Genomic DNA, 17,562 nt, shown 5'->3' with positions numbered 1-17,562 from the left:
GAAATGGCCATGACTGCCCTGACCCTCCTCAGGAGATGACCCTTCCAAAAGGCCCAAAGAGTTGCGTTTTTTTAATTTTAATTTTTTAATTGGGGAGCACTGTGTTTTTCCAGGACCCATCAGCTCCAAGTCAAGTAGTTGTTTCAATCTAGTTGTGAAGGGCATAGCTCAGTGGCCCATGTGGGCAACTTTGGTGTTATGAGCCTGCGCTCTAACCGCCTGAGCTAACCGGCCACCCCACAAAAGTTGCATCTTCACTTTGGTAGATGAGATGGTAAGGAAGCCACTGAGAGGTGATAAATGATAACTCTCTCGAGTGACTAAAGAGAAGAATTTAAGGAAAGTTTATATGAGCCATAGAAACTGGCCCTGTCTGCGGAATCAGAAAGCCATGGGAATCCAGAAGAGTTCTTCAAATATGACATCCGATGAGATGTGAAATATTCAGATCACAGATGGTGATCCTCGAGGCAACTGTTGATGATGGAAGCCTGAAAGGCGACATCCCTGTGCATAACCCTCCAGAGAGGGCATCGCATACAAATACGTTCTGGTGTATAAAAAAGATGGACGGTATGGCTTTCTCTAAATCTCACTTAGAATGAGATGACTATTGGTGGCACAAAAATGCCAGCCAATCTACACATTCATATTAAAACACAGTACACATTCGGGAAAAGAGATGAAAGTTGTTTGCCACATATCTGCTCTCCCATATGGTCTCAGGAAAGCGTCAGGAGCACATTTTGGAGGTGGCAGCAGTAAATCACGAAACTGTTTTTCTCTCAACTCCCTAGAAAACGTAAAGGCACTCTCTCCACACTGAGGCACCAAAACCTACAAAACCATATCCTTGTTCTTTGCTGTCCCAGAAATGAACTCGTTCCGGTATGCTTGTGCTGAGGAATTCTGTAGAAGGCCTGTCCTCCTTCACGCCATATGTTTAAGTTTTATAGTTCCTTAAATGGTCAACCGAGAGCCCCCTCTTCTGTGAAGCCTCCTCTGATTACTCCAGACCTCACCTAGGAATATTTCCTGTAACTCCAATGGCAAACCTTCTCTTGATCAAACAGCCTGGTCTAAATCACAGACCCGGCTCAGCTGAGCACTGGTTTCAGACACCCACAAAGTGGGCTGTCAATTAAGGCCTGCTTAAATACGTAACCAACAGCAATCTGTTAAGTGGAGTCAGCAGCCCCAACAGTGAGCTTGTTATATTAGGTTCTGGAGGGATCCCTTGTTACTGTTCCCCACAGCACAACACAGAAGAAAAATCCTACGCTGTCTTGCTTTGGAAACGTCTGAAGTCTACTTCCAAGGGAAACTGACCTCTTTGTTTCAGGACTTCAACTACAAAGCTCAGGGTAGCAGGCGTAAATATCACAGGAGTTTGGAAGATGGGAGGAGGCTACAGGGGGCAGATCTCAACTTTGGTAGAGGGGAAAAAACAAGTAATTAGAACTACCCCCCACTCCCACTCCCCACACACACACAGTAGACAGGCTGTGTGTTTGCTAAGTGCTGCAGGCAGCGCTGGAGGGGCCCTGCAAGGAGGCCTCAGGGGGAGCTTGGTGGGGTAGGGGTGAATGCAGAAGGGAGCTCTGGAGCTAGAGGATGCGTGTAGGAGGGGCTCAGTGGGGCGAGGATGAGGTTATACAGTAACGCCTTGTAATCACATAATTCATTAACACCAGACTCTGGGGCGGCCTTTTTTTTTTTTTTTTTCCTAACACCTACTGTATTAGGTGCATTATCTCATTATTTTAAAGTTGTTTTTTTTTTAATTAAATGTATTGGGGTGACAATGGTTAGTAAAATTATACAGGTTTCAACTGTACAATTCTATAACACATCATCTATATATTTAATCTCTAAAACTGCCCTAGAGAGACATCCATTGTTAACTCCATTGTGTAGAGAAGAAAACAAAGGCATGAAGTAATTCCCTCACAAGAGGCAGAGCTGGGATTTGAATCCAATTATATCAGACCCCAAAGTAGGTGCTATTTTTCTCCAAATCACAGCTACTGATAGCCACTGAACCACATTTTAACCACATTTCCTCTGCAAACAGGGACATATGACATCTATTGTAACACATACTATATATATATATATATATATATATATATATATATATATATATATATATATATATATATATATATACATTACCTAACACATAGCAAATAACCCTTCATTCTGCCCAAAGAAGGGCACCTGAGGTGATTAAGTCTATGCATCAGGCCTCCTAGGAAAGGGCCCCAAAGCTAGCTGGTAGCATCCCAGGTGTCCTTTGTGACAAGCCTGTCAGGGTTTACAGACAGAGCACAGGCTGAATGACATCAGGGAGGAGATAGATATAAACACCTGCCTTGCCTTCACTCATCACATATCTTAGTTCATCGCCAAACACTTCAGGTCATTTGCTGAAAACTTGCACACTGGTGGTCTCTAGCCATCGCTTCTAAGCAGAGGATGTCCCTGGAAAGCTTACAGTGCTGACTACAAATGCTCTCAAACACGAGGTATAAAATAGAATTTTATTCTCTTGGTATAAAATAGAATTCCACAAGGAGCTCTGAACTTGCAGTCCAAGCAGATGTGGTAATATCTTAAAGACCCAGAAAATTCCTGCTTTGAATTATTCTTCCAGGGATGAAACCCTCTCAGGAAGGACTGCAGATATGCGGCTGTTATAACAGCCCTGGAAAAAAGACAAGCCAGAACTGGGTCCCGAAGGCAACTCCCGGCTCTTCCAGGTTGGGGAGGGTGCAACGGGGGCTGGTCCAGCTCTGGGGCACCTATCACCAATCTACTATTGTCCAAAGGGCATTCCTGCTCCTGTACCTCTACCCAACCACTTCAGCAACTAGACTTATTTTTTTCAGAAGACTCAGAACCGCTGGAGGGCAGTGGCTGGCTCTTAACATTTTTAGCACTCCCAGAATTAGGCTCTTAGTAGTTGTCAGATACATTATTACATGGATGGAAAACTGAGTATAGAAAATGCAAGTCTAAGACATCATTCACGCTGCTACCAGAATGGTGTTCCTAAACTGTGGATGGGTTGTGTCCTTCCCCACTGTTTACATAAAGCCCAAATTCCCTAGTGAGAAAGAGGAGGCCTGTTACAGTACATCCCAGTCTATCCTCCCGTCCAATTGTCCCCCACACTCTGCATGTTCCACGTATACCAGACGGTGTGCTACTTTCTAAAGATACAGAATTCTTGTATAACCCTATCTATACCTTGTATACGCTGGTCCCTCTTCCCAGCATGCACCTAGCCACTCTTATGCGCTGAGTAATTTCCTTTTCTGAGACCAACCAGACAAACATCCCCACTTCCCTGCAGCTCCCCTTGACTCCTCTCCAGGCCGTGCTCTGGGCAGAGTTGGCCTGTGTTTTCCAGAGGGTGCAGGGTCAGTCCTGACTCTGCATCTGCCTCTCTTGTATCTCAAGACACCTTTCCTAAGCACTCTCAGCCTCCGTTTCCACATCTATAACCTTCCTGCCTCATAGGATATTTATAAAGATTAAATAAGATGAGGATATAAGGGATAATAGGTGATGGCACTCAATAACTAACTGTTAGCTCTGAGACCGCTGTTTTGCGATTCTCTTAAATCCAGAGTCTTCTCTGGTGTCCCATGCTGCCAGTTTGAAGACCTTACAGATATAACAGAACACATTAAAAAATACATATACACATATGGATTCCTCTAGCTTGTAGGTAAGTCTCCTCTCCTACACAAGTCTTTCCAGCCAGCACTCCCCTCAAGTTAGTCTGCCTTAGGTGAAGACCCATTAAGACCAGCTGATCACAAGGGGCAGCTGCTAGTAGGTAAAACCAGCAGGAGGGGCCCCCAACCTCCTCTCCAGGTACCAGAGCCCTGAGGAAACTTAAGGCGCAGAATGGTTTCACAAGTAAAACAATCACTCTGATACAAATATCATCCCTGAGAGAAAACGACATGCTGTTGTCATCTTTGGCTACTTACAGTAGCTGGGTGGCACAACTGGTTGAAGAAATGTTCCACTTGCAAATTGATAAGGGAGATGTTCATATTAAACTACTGCCTCCAAGGCAATAGCAAAACATGCCATGGGTGACCTTGCACCACCTTTCACGTTGACCTTGAGTACCAGGAATGGAAACATTCTCTGGAAAACAACAGAGCTGTGCTTTGGGCAAGCTGGGTGTCAACACTGAGCAGGTGCTGGCAGATATTACAGTTTTTCTTCCCATAATAACCACATAATGTGTTTTTCTTCCCCAACGACGCTTGCCTACACATTCTTTCATGGAAAAAACTTATAAATATGCATTAATTATGTAAATTTCTTGTTTTTCCATCTTAAAGATCCCTGGGAAGGCCAATAGAGGATTATTTCCCACATCTGAGTGGGAAATCAAATGTCACCAACCAAGAATTGGAGGTGTTTTTCCTGGAGGGACGCAATACAGAGGAATGTGTGATGGCTTCTCAGTGGTCCTAAGTTGAGTCCCTGTCATCCTGAACTGTACCTTGGGGTTCCCTCCACCTTCTTTGGCTGCATACAACATCTGTAGAGCAGACTCTGCGAGCGTCTTGGTCTGGTCCAGCACTGTCATCTGCTGCTGATGGTCCAGAATCTTGGAGGCGACACCAACTGCAGCTAAGATCAAGGGCTCAAAGTAGCTTGCCAGCTGTGTCACCTTTGAAGACAAAATAGCCACAGAGGCATCATGTAAATACTTGCATTTCCTTTAGGGGCCCCATTGGCGGGGAGAGGGCTGGGACAAGGTGGATGGGATGATGTGCAGGGATAGGCAGATCGGCTGAACTTTATTTCTGCTTGTTTTTTTCTATTATACAATCCAGTGTCATGACTTAGAGTCACCATGTTATACATTAGATCCCTAGACCTTATTCATTGCTCAACTATACTTTTGAAAGTACCTGCTGATTAACGAACTTGCTTGGGTTTACTTCCTCTGGGGAACTCTTTGTTTCATCTTTCATCATGGCAGAAGTGCCAAGAAACCCGTTCTGAGATCCAGAGTTAGGAGCGAGAAGTTTACAAATTTTAATTTTACAAATAGAAAAGCTTTTGAGAGAACCTCACAGACTCACAAACTCTTACTTCACAAGAGCATCTCACAAACGCGGCAGGAAGGGGGATAGGAGAGGGGCTGGGAAGCAGAGCGGATGAGAAAAGAAGCCTGAGAAAACAGCACCCTCGGAAGTTTTTAGGAAGCCAATCTAACTGCCCTCTGCCCTGAGCATTTTGACCAAACTGTGGATTTGGAATAAAAGCAAAAATGATTTCACATCACCCTAGATGTTCTGTTTATGATTAGCTCAACCTAGGAAAACAAAAAAAGCCTATCATGACCGCTAACCACTGTCCCAGCCGAGGCCAATCTCCAGTAGGGCAGCACCACAGACAGTACATGTATGCTCGCCCAAGCTCACCAGCTGGGTGGCTCATGTCACAACATTTACTGGGTGCATCCCAATGCCAGGCTTTCTGCTCAAGGCTTGCCATGCATTTCCTCATCTAGTCTCTACAACAACTGTAGATACAAATGAAGAAGCCTAGGTTCAGACAGGTGCAATAACCTGCTCAGCCTCATGCAGCAGAGAGGTGACGCTGAACAGGAGCCAGGTGCCCCCCTCCACAGCCCAGGTGCTTGACCACCGCTGGACTGTCTGCTAGTTTGAGTTTTTATTCCCGTTCTGCTAAGTTGTAATATCAGGTTTGAGATGTTTATTGTTTGGTATTTGTTGCTTTGTGAAATATTTAAAATAACGTCCGAGAAAAATACAGCAATACCCATCAACCTAGCATCCAGAGTATCACATTTATTCAACATGTTGCTGTCTTTGCTTCAGGTATCATAATCTATTCACACTCAGATAAAACACAATGACACTGATTACAGTTTTCTGTTCAACTCCTTGTTTGGCGTGACAATGACTAACTGCTCAATTATTCCCATCAAGGGTATATAAGCTCGAACCTTTAGGCAGCAATTCCCTTAATGCTTCTTCCCGTCACATGGAGGAAGAATAAATGTGTTGGGGACGTCGGTAGGAAGGCCACTTCACATGAGCAGCGGCAGTCACTGGGTCAAAAACAAAGCAGGGGGTGGAGGGTTTGGGGATGGTGGTAGTTGGGGCAAATAGAGGAGGTGGTGGTCCAAAATAGTAAAGCTCGTTGAAGGTAACAGTGAGACAAGACTATCAGCTAGCAATGAATATACTTTTATTTGTTTATCTCCGATTCCAGCTATCTTACATATAGGTTTCAAAGCACCTGAGCAGGCTGCTGCGGGCCCATATGGTGCTTTGTATGAATTCTAAAGGGGCTCCCCATCCACTGGGCAGACACGACAGATGCCAAGGCACATGACCTGGCTGGATTTCAGCCCCATTCCCGGCCTCAGACAAACACCTTTGCGTAGGAACCAGCCCACACAACCCCAGGTGACAGCCCTCCATGTTTACATGGGATCTCATCCTCCTCCCCAGGAAGGGCCCTGGTGTCGCCACAAAAGGGAACACAGCACTGATGGGTCATCAGGGGTCAGGGCTAAGGAAGCGTCCTCTATGTACTAATGGAGTCAAAATGCTTAGTGCATTAGAATCTTAAACGTTTTCCAGATGCATTTTATTATTTTAAATGTACATTTCATCAATGCAACTGTACACCGCCAAGGGTTGCTGCGTGCTGAGAATAATTAAACTCCACTGGCGCCCAACTTCCTCATGGAAGTAATGTGGCTGGGTGATGGAGTCAGCTCTAGTTTCAGAGCTGCTGGACAGGAGTCCTCCCTGCCAATTCCTCATTGAGAAATCCTAGGCAAATTGCCGCCTATTACTAAGCTTCAGGTTCCTCCTCTGTAAAATGGGGATTAATAGTAACACTAAGCTCATTAAGATCGTGAGGAGGATTAAATTAGTGTCCATAAAAGCACTTAGCATGATGCCTGCCATGCTGTAGGCACTCAATAAATGCTGGGCATCATTATCCTTCACGTACTGTGGGCAAAGGGCTTAGAAAGGATGTGCTTTTTCCTGTATGTAGGGAGTGAACACTTTATGTTCTTGAGACACGACAAGACGGGAAGCATCCTCAGCTGGGTTAGCACAGATGTTAAAATAGCAGAGAAGTTTGAGGATTTCGTACATGTTGTTGATTCCCTAGGCCCAAGGTGGTAGGGTGGGTTGAATGGTAGCCCCCCCAAAACATATGTCCGTGTCCAAATTCCTGGAACTTGTGAATGTGATCTTAATGGGAAAAAGGGTCTTTGCAGGTGTATTTAGGAGCTTAAGATGAGATCATCCCGGGTTACTTGGGGGTGCGGGGAGGGCTAAACCTGGTAACGAGTATCCTTATAAGAGTAAGAAGAAGGAAAGACTGACAGAAGAGCAGGAGACAATGTGACCACAGAGGCAGAGATTGGCATGACACCGTCAGGGAATGTTGGGGAATGCCAAAAGCCACCTGGTGCTGGAAGAGGCAAAGAACAGAGCCTGCTTCAGAGCCTCCAGAAAGAGCGTGGCCCGACCAACACCTTGATTTTGGACTTCTGGCCTCCAGAACTGTGAGAGATTACATTTCTGTTGTTTTAAGCCACCCAGTTTATAGCAATTTGTTACAGCAGCTGTGGGAAACTCATACAGGTGGGGCCTGAGAATTTGCACTTAGCACTCCCAGGGGATGTTGACACTGTCTGGGACGCCCCCTGAGAGCTGTAATAAAGCACTCAGTCCACGACTCCTCCGGATAAAGGGGTCCCTAGGCTGCCCTTGTCCAGACTCCCTTTGAGAAATTCAGACTGGTTTAGCCAAAGGACCAAGAGCAAAGTTATAACTCAAGTGACACAGATATATTATTATTTTTCTTTTGATGCCACCCAATGACCTAGGAATTAATCTCCCTTACTAACGACATATCTGCAAAGACAAGGATATTGCCCTAGAAGTCTAGGAATATTTTCTTATGTGAAATTCCTACTGGAACAAAAAGTAGCTGCTAAAACAAAGTCTGACTTCTCTGCCAAACTCAGTTTCCCCACAGCATGCACACAGGCAGAGGGACCCCTGGCGTACCTCTCCACAAAGGTGGACCAGCCCCTTTCTTATTATAAAGGAAGTCAGACAGGAAGTTGGCCCCACTTGAAAAGGCAGAGACGCTGACCATTTTTAAATCTCAAACACCTTTCCTTAGAACACCAGCAGGAAGCTTAGCAGGCCCTTAAGCTGTTCTGTAGTTTTAAAAAGCAAGCATATCGATTCTCTAAAATCAATACCCGCAGAGAAGATTCTGGCTCCTGGATTTCTTGATATGCACATCGATACCGATGGCTGCACTGATAACTGCTAGGAAACCCTGAAGCCTGTTAAAAATCCAATTTCTGCCCTCTCTCAGCTGAGGCACGGGCTGCTTGGCAACCAACTATTCTTGCAGGATTCGCAAAACGAACCCCAAACAGGCAAACATCATTCATCACTTACAACAACATGGGGACAAACTGTCAGTTGAAGGTGCTCCCCTGGCGGGGGTGGGGGTGGGGCACATAGGCAGGCTTTAGTTGTCCAGAGTGAACTGTGCAAGTTTGCTCTGCTTTCTCGTTTGTGAAAATAGACACTATATTAGGAGCCATGGAAGAACAATGTACCCCTAAAACACACGATATGAGGCTAGCCAGGGACAAAAGATGGCAGACGTTGGTTAGGAATGTCAACTTCAGTCTCTGGCTTATCTCAGCGAAAGTCAAGAGTAACAGATGACTGTCAATGACTCCTTGGCTGAAAAGTTTGACCACAATCAGAAAAATTTCCCTGTAGTTTTTGTCTCGATGCCAGGTACAAACAGATCCTGACATGGTCATTTCTGGAGAAGGTGCTAGAGGGAAGTTGAATACTATTTCCTGTCATTTAAGCCGGTATTGACCCAGGCCCAATACCTGGCACCAGCGTTTTGGGAACAGTAACAAAATCAATAGAAACCTCTCCCTCCACCTCTCTCCTGTGGACTCGCAGCAGGATCCCCTTGGGGTACGGTACCTTGTGTCCCAGCTGAGCTGCTTCTCCCCGAGCCGCTGTGGCGATGGGATCGATAAGGTGCCCGATTTCCTGGACCACGGAAGTCAGCTGCTCCTGCAGGGCCTGATAAGGACAGAGAGCTGTCAAGTTCACCCCACAAGGGTTCCCCACGTAGGCACACTGACTTAGAAAGGCCTGTGGGAAAGACAAGGGAGGCTACAAGAAACGGACATCGAGACGCCTGGGCATCCATCAAGCTGTTGTCCCACCTGTCCCCTTCTCAGGGGTGCTCAGCTCCCCTGGGCGAGAAGCCCCTCCCCAACCCAGCTGCACCATGAGTGACACAGGCAGGCCCGAGGAACACTGGCTTCTCATGTCCCCCAACCACAGTGACCAATGATGCTACTAGTATCTTGACTTTGGGTTACTCAGCATAATTACTGGAAATGTGGGACAGCCATGGCTTTCCAAGAAGGGAAGACAACTTTGTCCAAGTGGAGAGGGCTAACGACAGGGTCTGAGGGGAATTATGGGTTGTTGTGTCCTCAAAACTAAGAACTCCTTAAGGGGATAGGGGAGAGGGGGAGGAGGTAAAAATGAGATCAGTTCTCTGAAAGCAGGGCTATTTCCCAAACACCACACTGTGAAAAAGCCAGGGAAGATGCCCACTGGGCTTGTCAGCTCAGGCTCTCAATTCATTGTATTTGGTGATATGGATACAGTTGTTGAAAACGGCTTCCTCAAGGCATTTCTTCTCATGTTTGAGAGACAGTTTAATCTCTTTATCCCAAAGAGTTGAACTCATGCTACAGACAAGGCAAGGTATCTAGGTGATGGTGGGGTGTTGGGGGGTGGGGAATTCAAAGGTGAAGGTTGTTAGCCAGGAGTGGGAAAGATCAGATCCTTTTGGAGGAATCTTCACAGGAGTTTCGCTTGATCGAGTCAGGATTTAATACATCACAACACTGGACATTTTAGGTCTGCACACGCCAGCATGGATTAGTCTGATTTCTGACAAAGTGACAATGTCCTGCTCATTAGAAATGAGACTCGGGCCTTTGCCACTTTCCCACTGAACAATGCTGCATATGGGCTGGGACCTTTGAGAAGAGTTTAGTCAGTGAGAGGAGCGGTCTGACATGAAAATGTGAGAACAAAATCCTGAGTAAAAAAGGAAAAAGAGACAGACATAGAGAGACGGAGGTGGGTGGAGAGAAACCTCCACATTTCCCAGGGTCCTATTTAGCTAAGTACTTATCTTCCCACTTATAACGTGACTATAGTCAAGAAGACAAGAATACTCCAGCAATTGTCTTATCACAGATGGCTTGTTAAGTGAAATACAGTGCAAGTAGGGAGCACATGGAGGATTTTCTTCCTAGGGAGGAAGTTAAGACAGAGGACATGCTTGGGGAGGGATGGTACAAGGATGGGCTCCTTCTGAGTCACTGGTCATGTTTGTCTCTTGATGAGGGGGCTTGTTAAAGGGTGAGCTTAGCTGGCGAAAATTCATCAAGCTGCACACTGTGATATACACACTTTTCTATAGGCATATTCTACTTTAATAACAGGTGAACAATAATTCTACCATTCCACACAAGATGAGAAATGCAGGGTGGTGGTAGGGGTGGTGGTGGTGTGAAGCTGAGATCAATGACAGCTCTATTAATAACAAATGAGCAATACCGACTCTGGGCCCACTGCTTAGAGACAGGGGCCAAAGCTCATTGTTGAAGGCAGGGGCAGTAAGGGAAACATCAGCAAAGAGACCATCCATATTTATTAGGCACCTGTCGAGTGTCGGGCACTTTCGACAAAGAGAGAGGAGTATTCATCAGAGGTCTCTGGACAGCTAATAGAAAACACTCCATGGATCAAAGTAGGAAAATTCTATTCTCAGCTTTGGAAACACTGGCAAGAAAAGGCAAAGTGGCCCTGAACTAATAACAGAATGCAAAAGGTCCCCAAACACTAGATGTTGAGTAACTTAGGGAGGAATCCTTTTTCTCTGAATGGGCCAAATGCATTGAGTTTAATGCTAAATGGGCCTATCAGTCAACAAATATATTGATGAAACATGACAACAGAGAAATGTACATGCTCAGGTCTGCTCTACTGATGTGTTAAACCGGATGTGCTTATTGATATGTTCTAATTGGACACTAATTTTTCCTCAAACTTCAGCCACATTGGAACTTTCCACCACCAGCAACACATGTGTTCCTTCGCCGAACCATCATTCTCCAGGCAGCATTTGCCCTACCCCCTCCAAAAACTTCCCAGGCTGGTTCCACAGGAGAAGGTGGTTCAACGATGAAACTCTTATCATCTAAAGCAAGTTGGTCCCATCCTCCCTGATGCTGAAATTCTTCAGCACTTCCAGAAGCTTCCAAGCCATCCACAGAGCCCCAGTGTACCTCCACAGAGATGTCATCTCTCGTGGCCAAACTCTGGCTGACAGCTGCCAGCGAGGCCTGCTCAATGTCCCGGATGCACCGGTTGATGCCATCGATGGAATAGTCACACTCTCTCTGTCCAGGGGCCTTGTCCCTGGAAGAGACAGAGGGAGTTAAACACAGGTTCCATGGGCTCAAGTCCCACAACCCCCTCCTGCATTGGTGGGCCAGGAGCCCCTGTCTACTCTCTACCCTACTCGATTGCTTTGTTTAAGGAGCAATCCCTGACACTTGCTTAGCAATGCCTCTGTGTATAGTCCGTACCTTTCTTAATTTACCCTCGTACTAACTCTACTTATTTCTGGTGAGAAGGAGACGGTGCTGCCCTCCAACTCAGGCTGATGCCAGACAACTGCAAATTTGCACTTGGATTATCCATCCACTGGCTTATCCACCCACTGGCTTAAGCACAGACTCCTTATTTAAAAAGAAAACAGTGGTCGGTGCTCTTTCCAGTTCAACCATATTATGATCTCTTTATTGCATACTATTCACAAAGTCCTGGGTTATAGTAGGAGCTAAAATATTTAGTGTGTTTTTCTTTGCAAGGCATTAAGAAAGTGAACTGTGGTCCTGAGCTTCAAAAGCAATTGAAAAACAAAATATAACTAAGAAAAGGGATGCATTCCATGCTGTGGGGCATTAACTTTGGCCAACCTTCAGACATGTTTTATCTACTTAAGGAATATTTTTTTAGGCTCCTATTATCACCAAAGAGGTCAGAGATGCCCAAAGTTACTGTGGGACCTAGAATATTCTTTTTGTCTTATTAGCAAAATAAGGTAACCCCAAATTCTGCTAAATAAATAGTGGTGCTGTCTGCATAAGCTCCTAGGTATAGACAATGTGGTACAATGTTTAGAAAGACTGGGACTAGAGGCATCTGGGGATGACCTTGGGAATGTTACCGAAATCTTTTCTGCCTCAATTCTGTCATCAGTAAAATGAAGACAATGGCAGTATCTACCTTACAAGGTTGTTGTGCTAATCAAATGAGGTAATCTAGGTAAGATGCTTGGAACAGTATCTGACATGTAGTAAGTGCCTAAATTAGCTATTATTGTGACCAGTGCTACCACTGATCCCAAAGAGATAAAGAAAAAGATGTTGTTAATGATCAACCACATTGCTATGAAATAAAATTCCCGACAGGCTCATTCCCCTCCTGCCCTGTTCAGATGCAGGCCCCTAGCAATTTCTAGAGGAGAAACGAACCTGATAGATGTGATGAGACTCTTGATGGAGTCAGAGACAGTGTGGGAATGTCCGGCTAGCACAGACCAGGTGGGCGGGTCTTTGGGGTTGATAGCCAGTGAGCGTGCAGTGCGGATGAGGTACGACGAACTCTCCAGCATGGTCTTGGCTGAGACCAGGATCGGTTCCTGTGCCTGGGAGCCCTGGGACCAAACAGAAGGGTCAAGAGCAGGGTGCACAGAGTGAATGAGTCAGGCCCGGGGAGTCCTCTTCTTTACCAAGTCACTACCTCTGCCCTTTGAAAGGAGGCCCAGAGGATAGGGAACCATGGAGGTTGGCTCAAACAGGGCCTGGATGGTGAGGATGTGGGTCCATGTTCTTAGACATCATTTTTAAGTGAGACATATACCAAGAATCAGCCTCAAATTTATGCATAGAGATTGTTCTCAACATATAAAGCTAAGGCATTACTTTTTTTTTTTTTTTTAGCTGAGCCATCCTGCCACCTGTTGGCAGCTCAGCGACAGCTCAGCTCAGGCTGGGCATCGAACCGCTGTTGCTCAGAGCTCACACTCTTGAGTGAGCTCTTAACCAACTGAGCCACTCAGCCAGCTCAAGGCATTACTTCTTAAGAGATGTGTGGACATTGAGTTTCATTAACTCTACATCTATCATCATCGACAGCAATAACAATGCCCTCAATATTGACAGAGAGAGCTTTTGGATGCTCATGCTCATTCAGCGCCACACAAAACCAGACAAAGACACCAATATTTCCTTTGCTGCAAAGACTCCCTACCTCAGAGCTGATTTGGGCGGGAACACTGACAAACTCAGGGTTGGATGCGAATGCTGTCAGGTTCTCCACGGCTTCGATCAAGGGTGCGGTGGCGATGCGACACTTATTGCGGTTGTCTTCAGAGAAATCCCCATCTAGGGCCTGATGGGAGAAAACAGAGACTTCACCCCACTGAGAAGCACAAACCACTCCTGGGCCACAGTAATCTCTTCCCAGCGAAAGAAGGTAGGTTAGTGGGAATACAAATATCTGGTGAATTCATAAATAATAAATAAGAACGAATTGGAGAGATCTCTGCCATCAAGCAGAGGGGCTCAGTTATCAATTATAAGAACGTGTGGCTCACAGGAGAGGTGACCTCACAGACCATTAACTTCCCACTCACACGAGGCAGAAACATGGATTCAGATAGCACGCGGCTCTTCACTCCCTATGAGCCATGTTGCCAAACCTTGTAGCTGCACCACTTTGTTCCCTACTTTTGACACTGTAACCGTTGGGTTCTTCCCCTTTATTTTCACTCCCGGTAAGTCTATTCCCTTCCAAACTATAAATATACTTAACATCGTGTAGCCCTTTCAACCTTTTCTAAGTTTTACCTGCATGTGCCTAAATGACTGACGGAGGTAGGGCTTGCACTGCCACCATTAGAAATGAGCAAAATGGAATCCAATGGGAAGGAACAAGCTAGAACTACCCCAAACAATATGGACAAATCTCACAAACGTAATATGTAGTTCAAGAGGCCAGACACAAAAGGGTGCCTGCTATATGATTCCATTTGTGCAAAGTACAAAAGCAGGTGAAGCTAGCTTAGGGTGTGAGCAGTCAGGTTACCCTCAGGCCCTGGCGTGACTGAAGGAGGCTGGGGACTTCTGGGGCTGACCGTGATCTGGCTATAGTTACCTAAGTGTGTTCAGCTTGAGAAAACTCACTGAGCTCTACACATATGATGTGCGTTGTTTGTCTATGTATCCTATGCTTCAATAGCTTTTTTCTTTTTTAAATTAGCAGCACTGAACGCTCAGTTGCATTGTTGATTCATGGCCTACATGGATGAGAATTCAGAAAGGCAGCCTGTGATCCATGCTAGGCTGCCTCCCAAAGGGTTATCACTTGGATTCGAGGTTCCCCAACCCCAGACTCCACCTCCTCAAGAATAAGACTGTTGGAACCTGGAGCCTATGACCCAGCCACAGCACCCGTGTCTCTCAGCACAGGGATACATTTAAGTAGGCAGTTATGTTTGTAAAAGAATGTAAATTTCCTTGTGAAATGACTAATTAAACTTTTAATTTAACTGTTATGAGCAATATATAAATACCAATTTAGACAATTAGTGAACAAAAAACCAGAGAAACCAGCATTTGAAATAACCCGAATGAGAGATGGGAGAAGTTCTATTTTTCATTGAGGCAAGAGGAGGCAGGCATGATCTGTTTAAAGGCAATTTCTGAATAACAACTACATTCCAATCAAGCCTTGGCAGCTTGGGACAATAATTGCATATCCACCCAGTTAATATTTCCAGAGGAATTCCCACGAGCCTGGCTCACTTACCGTCTTCCCTAATACCGTGCATGGCTCGCCTTGGCGCACGTCCTTCCCCACTGGACAGGCACTGACCTCCACCTTACCCTCTCTGATTCCGCCATTCTTCCAGGCCCAACGGAAACCCTACGTGCCTGCTTCTTCTTGCTCACCTATAAGGCCTCCGTTCTCACTGCCACGCAAGCACTCCACAAACACTGACTCTGCGCCTGTGATGTCCACCGAGCCAGGCACTGGCAGTGTAGAAGTGAGTTGGCACTCTAACCTTGTTGCATGATTAACATTATGGACTCCTGAGGTCAGGCCCTCCCAGGCTTCAGAGCCATTTGGGAATACCGAGGGAGGCAGGGTGAGTGCCACCTAGCAGGGGCCTGACAGGAGTGGCCCTCCTACAGGCAAACCACTGAGGCAGGCAGACGGCAGGAGTGGACTTTGGCATCAAAGGAACTCGGGTCCTGGCACCACCAGTGGCCAATCACAACCCATTTGGTTGGAATGATTTGGCCTCTAGCTCAATGGAAGATGCCAAGGCCCCCCTGGTGCCGCTCACTCCTGCTTCTTATCTCGCCACACTCTTTCCACTCCCTTTTCTACCTTCTACGACCCTCTCTGCCTATCAGGAAGGCAGGCATCTGATGAAGCACCAACCCTTAGCTGAGCTCATTCAAAATGAAAAGATGATGACCTGCGGGAAATCCTATTGTGCAAGTGTCATAAACTACATCAATAAGGTGAAGAAAGTGTTTTCTTTTGAGCACAGGCCCTAAAATCGCATGTCATATAGCCTATTACTATTCACAGGACAGGACACTGAATAATGTAGAATAAAATACCAAGCTATACAACACCCCCGCCCTTTTTTTTTTCCATTTTCCAAAAGGAAACACTATTTCCTCCAAAGGAAGCATTTAGCATCAGAAAGGATGGTTTACACAGATACTATTTCACTTCTCAATGCTGCTTCCACTCTGGGCGTGGCTGAGGTATCCAAGTAAACAGAATACTCAAATCTGCCCAACTGGACAAATTTTAAGCAGGCACAGCAGCTTACATGTAGGGATTCCATGTCACAGAATGTCAGTATAGCAGCCATAGCAACTAAAGGGTAAATTCACTTAGCTAAACATCCAGGTCCCATAAGGACAGGGCACTCCCAGCCTCCAGGCCAGCTCCTCTGAACGATCTCGCTTAGCAAAATCTCACAGGGAGCTGGGAAAAACAATTTTTGCATGTGTACCAGAATCAAAGATTCATGACTTTGGGGAGTTACAGGGACCTTAAAGATCATTTAATCCCAAGTCCCCAACGTTCCAGATGATAATAAAACCAACAAGTAGAAAGTGACACGATGTGACAAGGTCACGCCTTAAACCAGAACCCAAGACCCCTGGCTCCCTTCTGTCCCTGCTGGCCTTAGAGAAAGACAACAAGAATAAGGAGTAAAAGAAGCCCAAGGGGTTTTCCTCCTTTTTCTGAAGAAACCTACTGTACCAAGCCAAACATGAGGGTGACTAAGAAAACGTACTTACAGCCAAGTCAAACTGATTAATGAGGCCTGGAGCTGGTGTCTTGGGTACCTGGAAATGCTTACTCGCAAAACCTTGAGCTTCAACTCCTCTGCTACACTCCAATTTCTCAGAAAAACAAAAGCTGTTGTTGCTCTGTTTCTACTTGGCACCCAAACCTGAGCGACTGCACATTTAAAATAACATTCCATTCCACACATCTGATTCGAGACTAGGTAATGAGATGACTGGAGAGAGAAAAGAAGGCAACATGACATGTGGCGACCAGAATGATGGCATAGAACCATGGTTAGGGCTCCGTGTACTTCTAACTTGCCCTGGAAGGAAGGACGGTGCAGATATTTCTTCTTGCTGAGCCATGCTCTGGCATTTTAAAGAAGGTCGTCCGTAGAGATTTGAGATTCTTGGAGGCACACATTCTACATGGGGGCTGGTAGCCCACGGTGAGGTCATTTGTTCCCTGCTCCCCAGTACTCCTCCACTGACTTCCCCTCCTTTCTTTGTGACTGTAAGGGTGTGGCATCTGGGATTTAGGCTTGGGCACATCCTCATGGTTAAAAGACAAAAAAAAAAAAAAGTACTAAGAAGTGCAAAACTCATAGCAAAATGCAGCTATGAGGGCAGCTCTCTTAAGCATTTAGGGAGTTAAATATTCATTTGTTTTGCTATTTGACAGGATTCTTAACCATTCCTTAAAACAGGAAACCTATTCAGTAGATAGGACGGTGCTACAGCGAAATGACCTTTACCATTTTTCTATTAGTAAATTAAAAACAAAGCTCATTGCCCACTGGCAAATCCTGCCACCCGATGGGAACGGAAAGACAAGCGCATTTTAGCAAGTTGAGGAGTAACAGGTTCATTTCAGTTCCTCATGCATTGATTGCTCCTGACTCCTCCTGTGCTCCCGGGACACCAGGCCTTCCTCTTCTCCATATTACAATCTCCCTGCATCCCGCCTCTGATGTGTCTGCACAGGCCTACCTTTCAGGCCA

At 45.8% G+C, this 17,562-nt stretch overlaps 1 protein-coding gene across 1 annotated transcript in view; it reads right to left on the bottom strand.

Annotated features, from left to right (window-relative positions):
- Positions 1-17,562, bottom strand: part of TLN2 (talin 2) — a 282,919-nt gene that overhangs the window by 68,217 nt on the left and 197,140 nt on the right. The window contains exons 36-40 of the mRNA XM_019650777.1: positions 13,491-13,631; positions 12,713-12,894; positions 11,459-11,591; positions 9,063-9,164; positions 4,532-4,702 (exon numbers count right to left, since the gene is read on the bottom strand). Of these exons, the coding sequence (XP_019506322.1) occupies positions 4,532-4,702; positions 9,063-9,164; positions 11,459-11,591; positions 12,713-12,894; positions 13,491-13,631 (729 nt within the window). The remainder of the gene's footprint in view (positions 1-4,531; positions 4,703-9,062; positions 9,165-11,458; positions 11,592-12,712; positions 12,895-13,490; positions 13,632-17,562) is intronic.

Source organism: Hipposideros armiger, unplaced genomic scaffold, assembly GCF_001890085.2.
Source record: "Hipposideros armiger isolate ML-2016 unplaced genomic scaffold, ASM189008v1 scaffold_147, whole genome shotgun sequence".
In the NCBI taxonomy this organism is placed as follows: Eukaryota; Metazoa; Chordata; class Mammalia; order Chiroptera; family Hipposideridae; genus Hipposideros; species Hipposideros armiger.
This window is presented reverse-complemented; position numbering and strand designations above follow the sequence as displayed.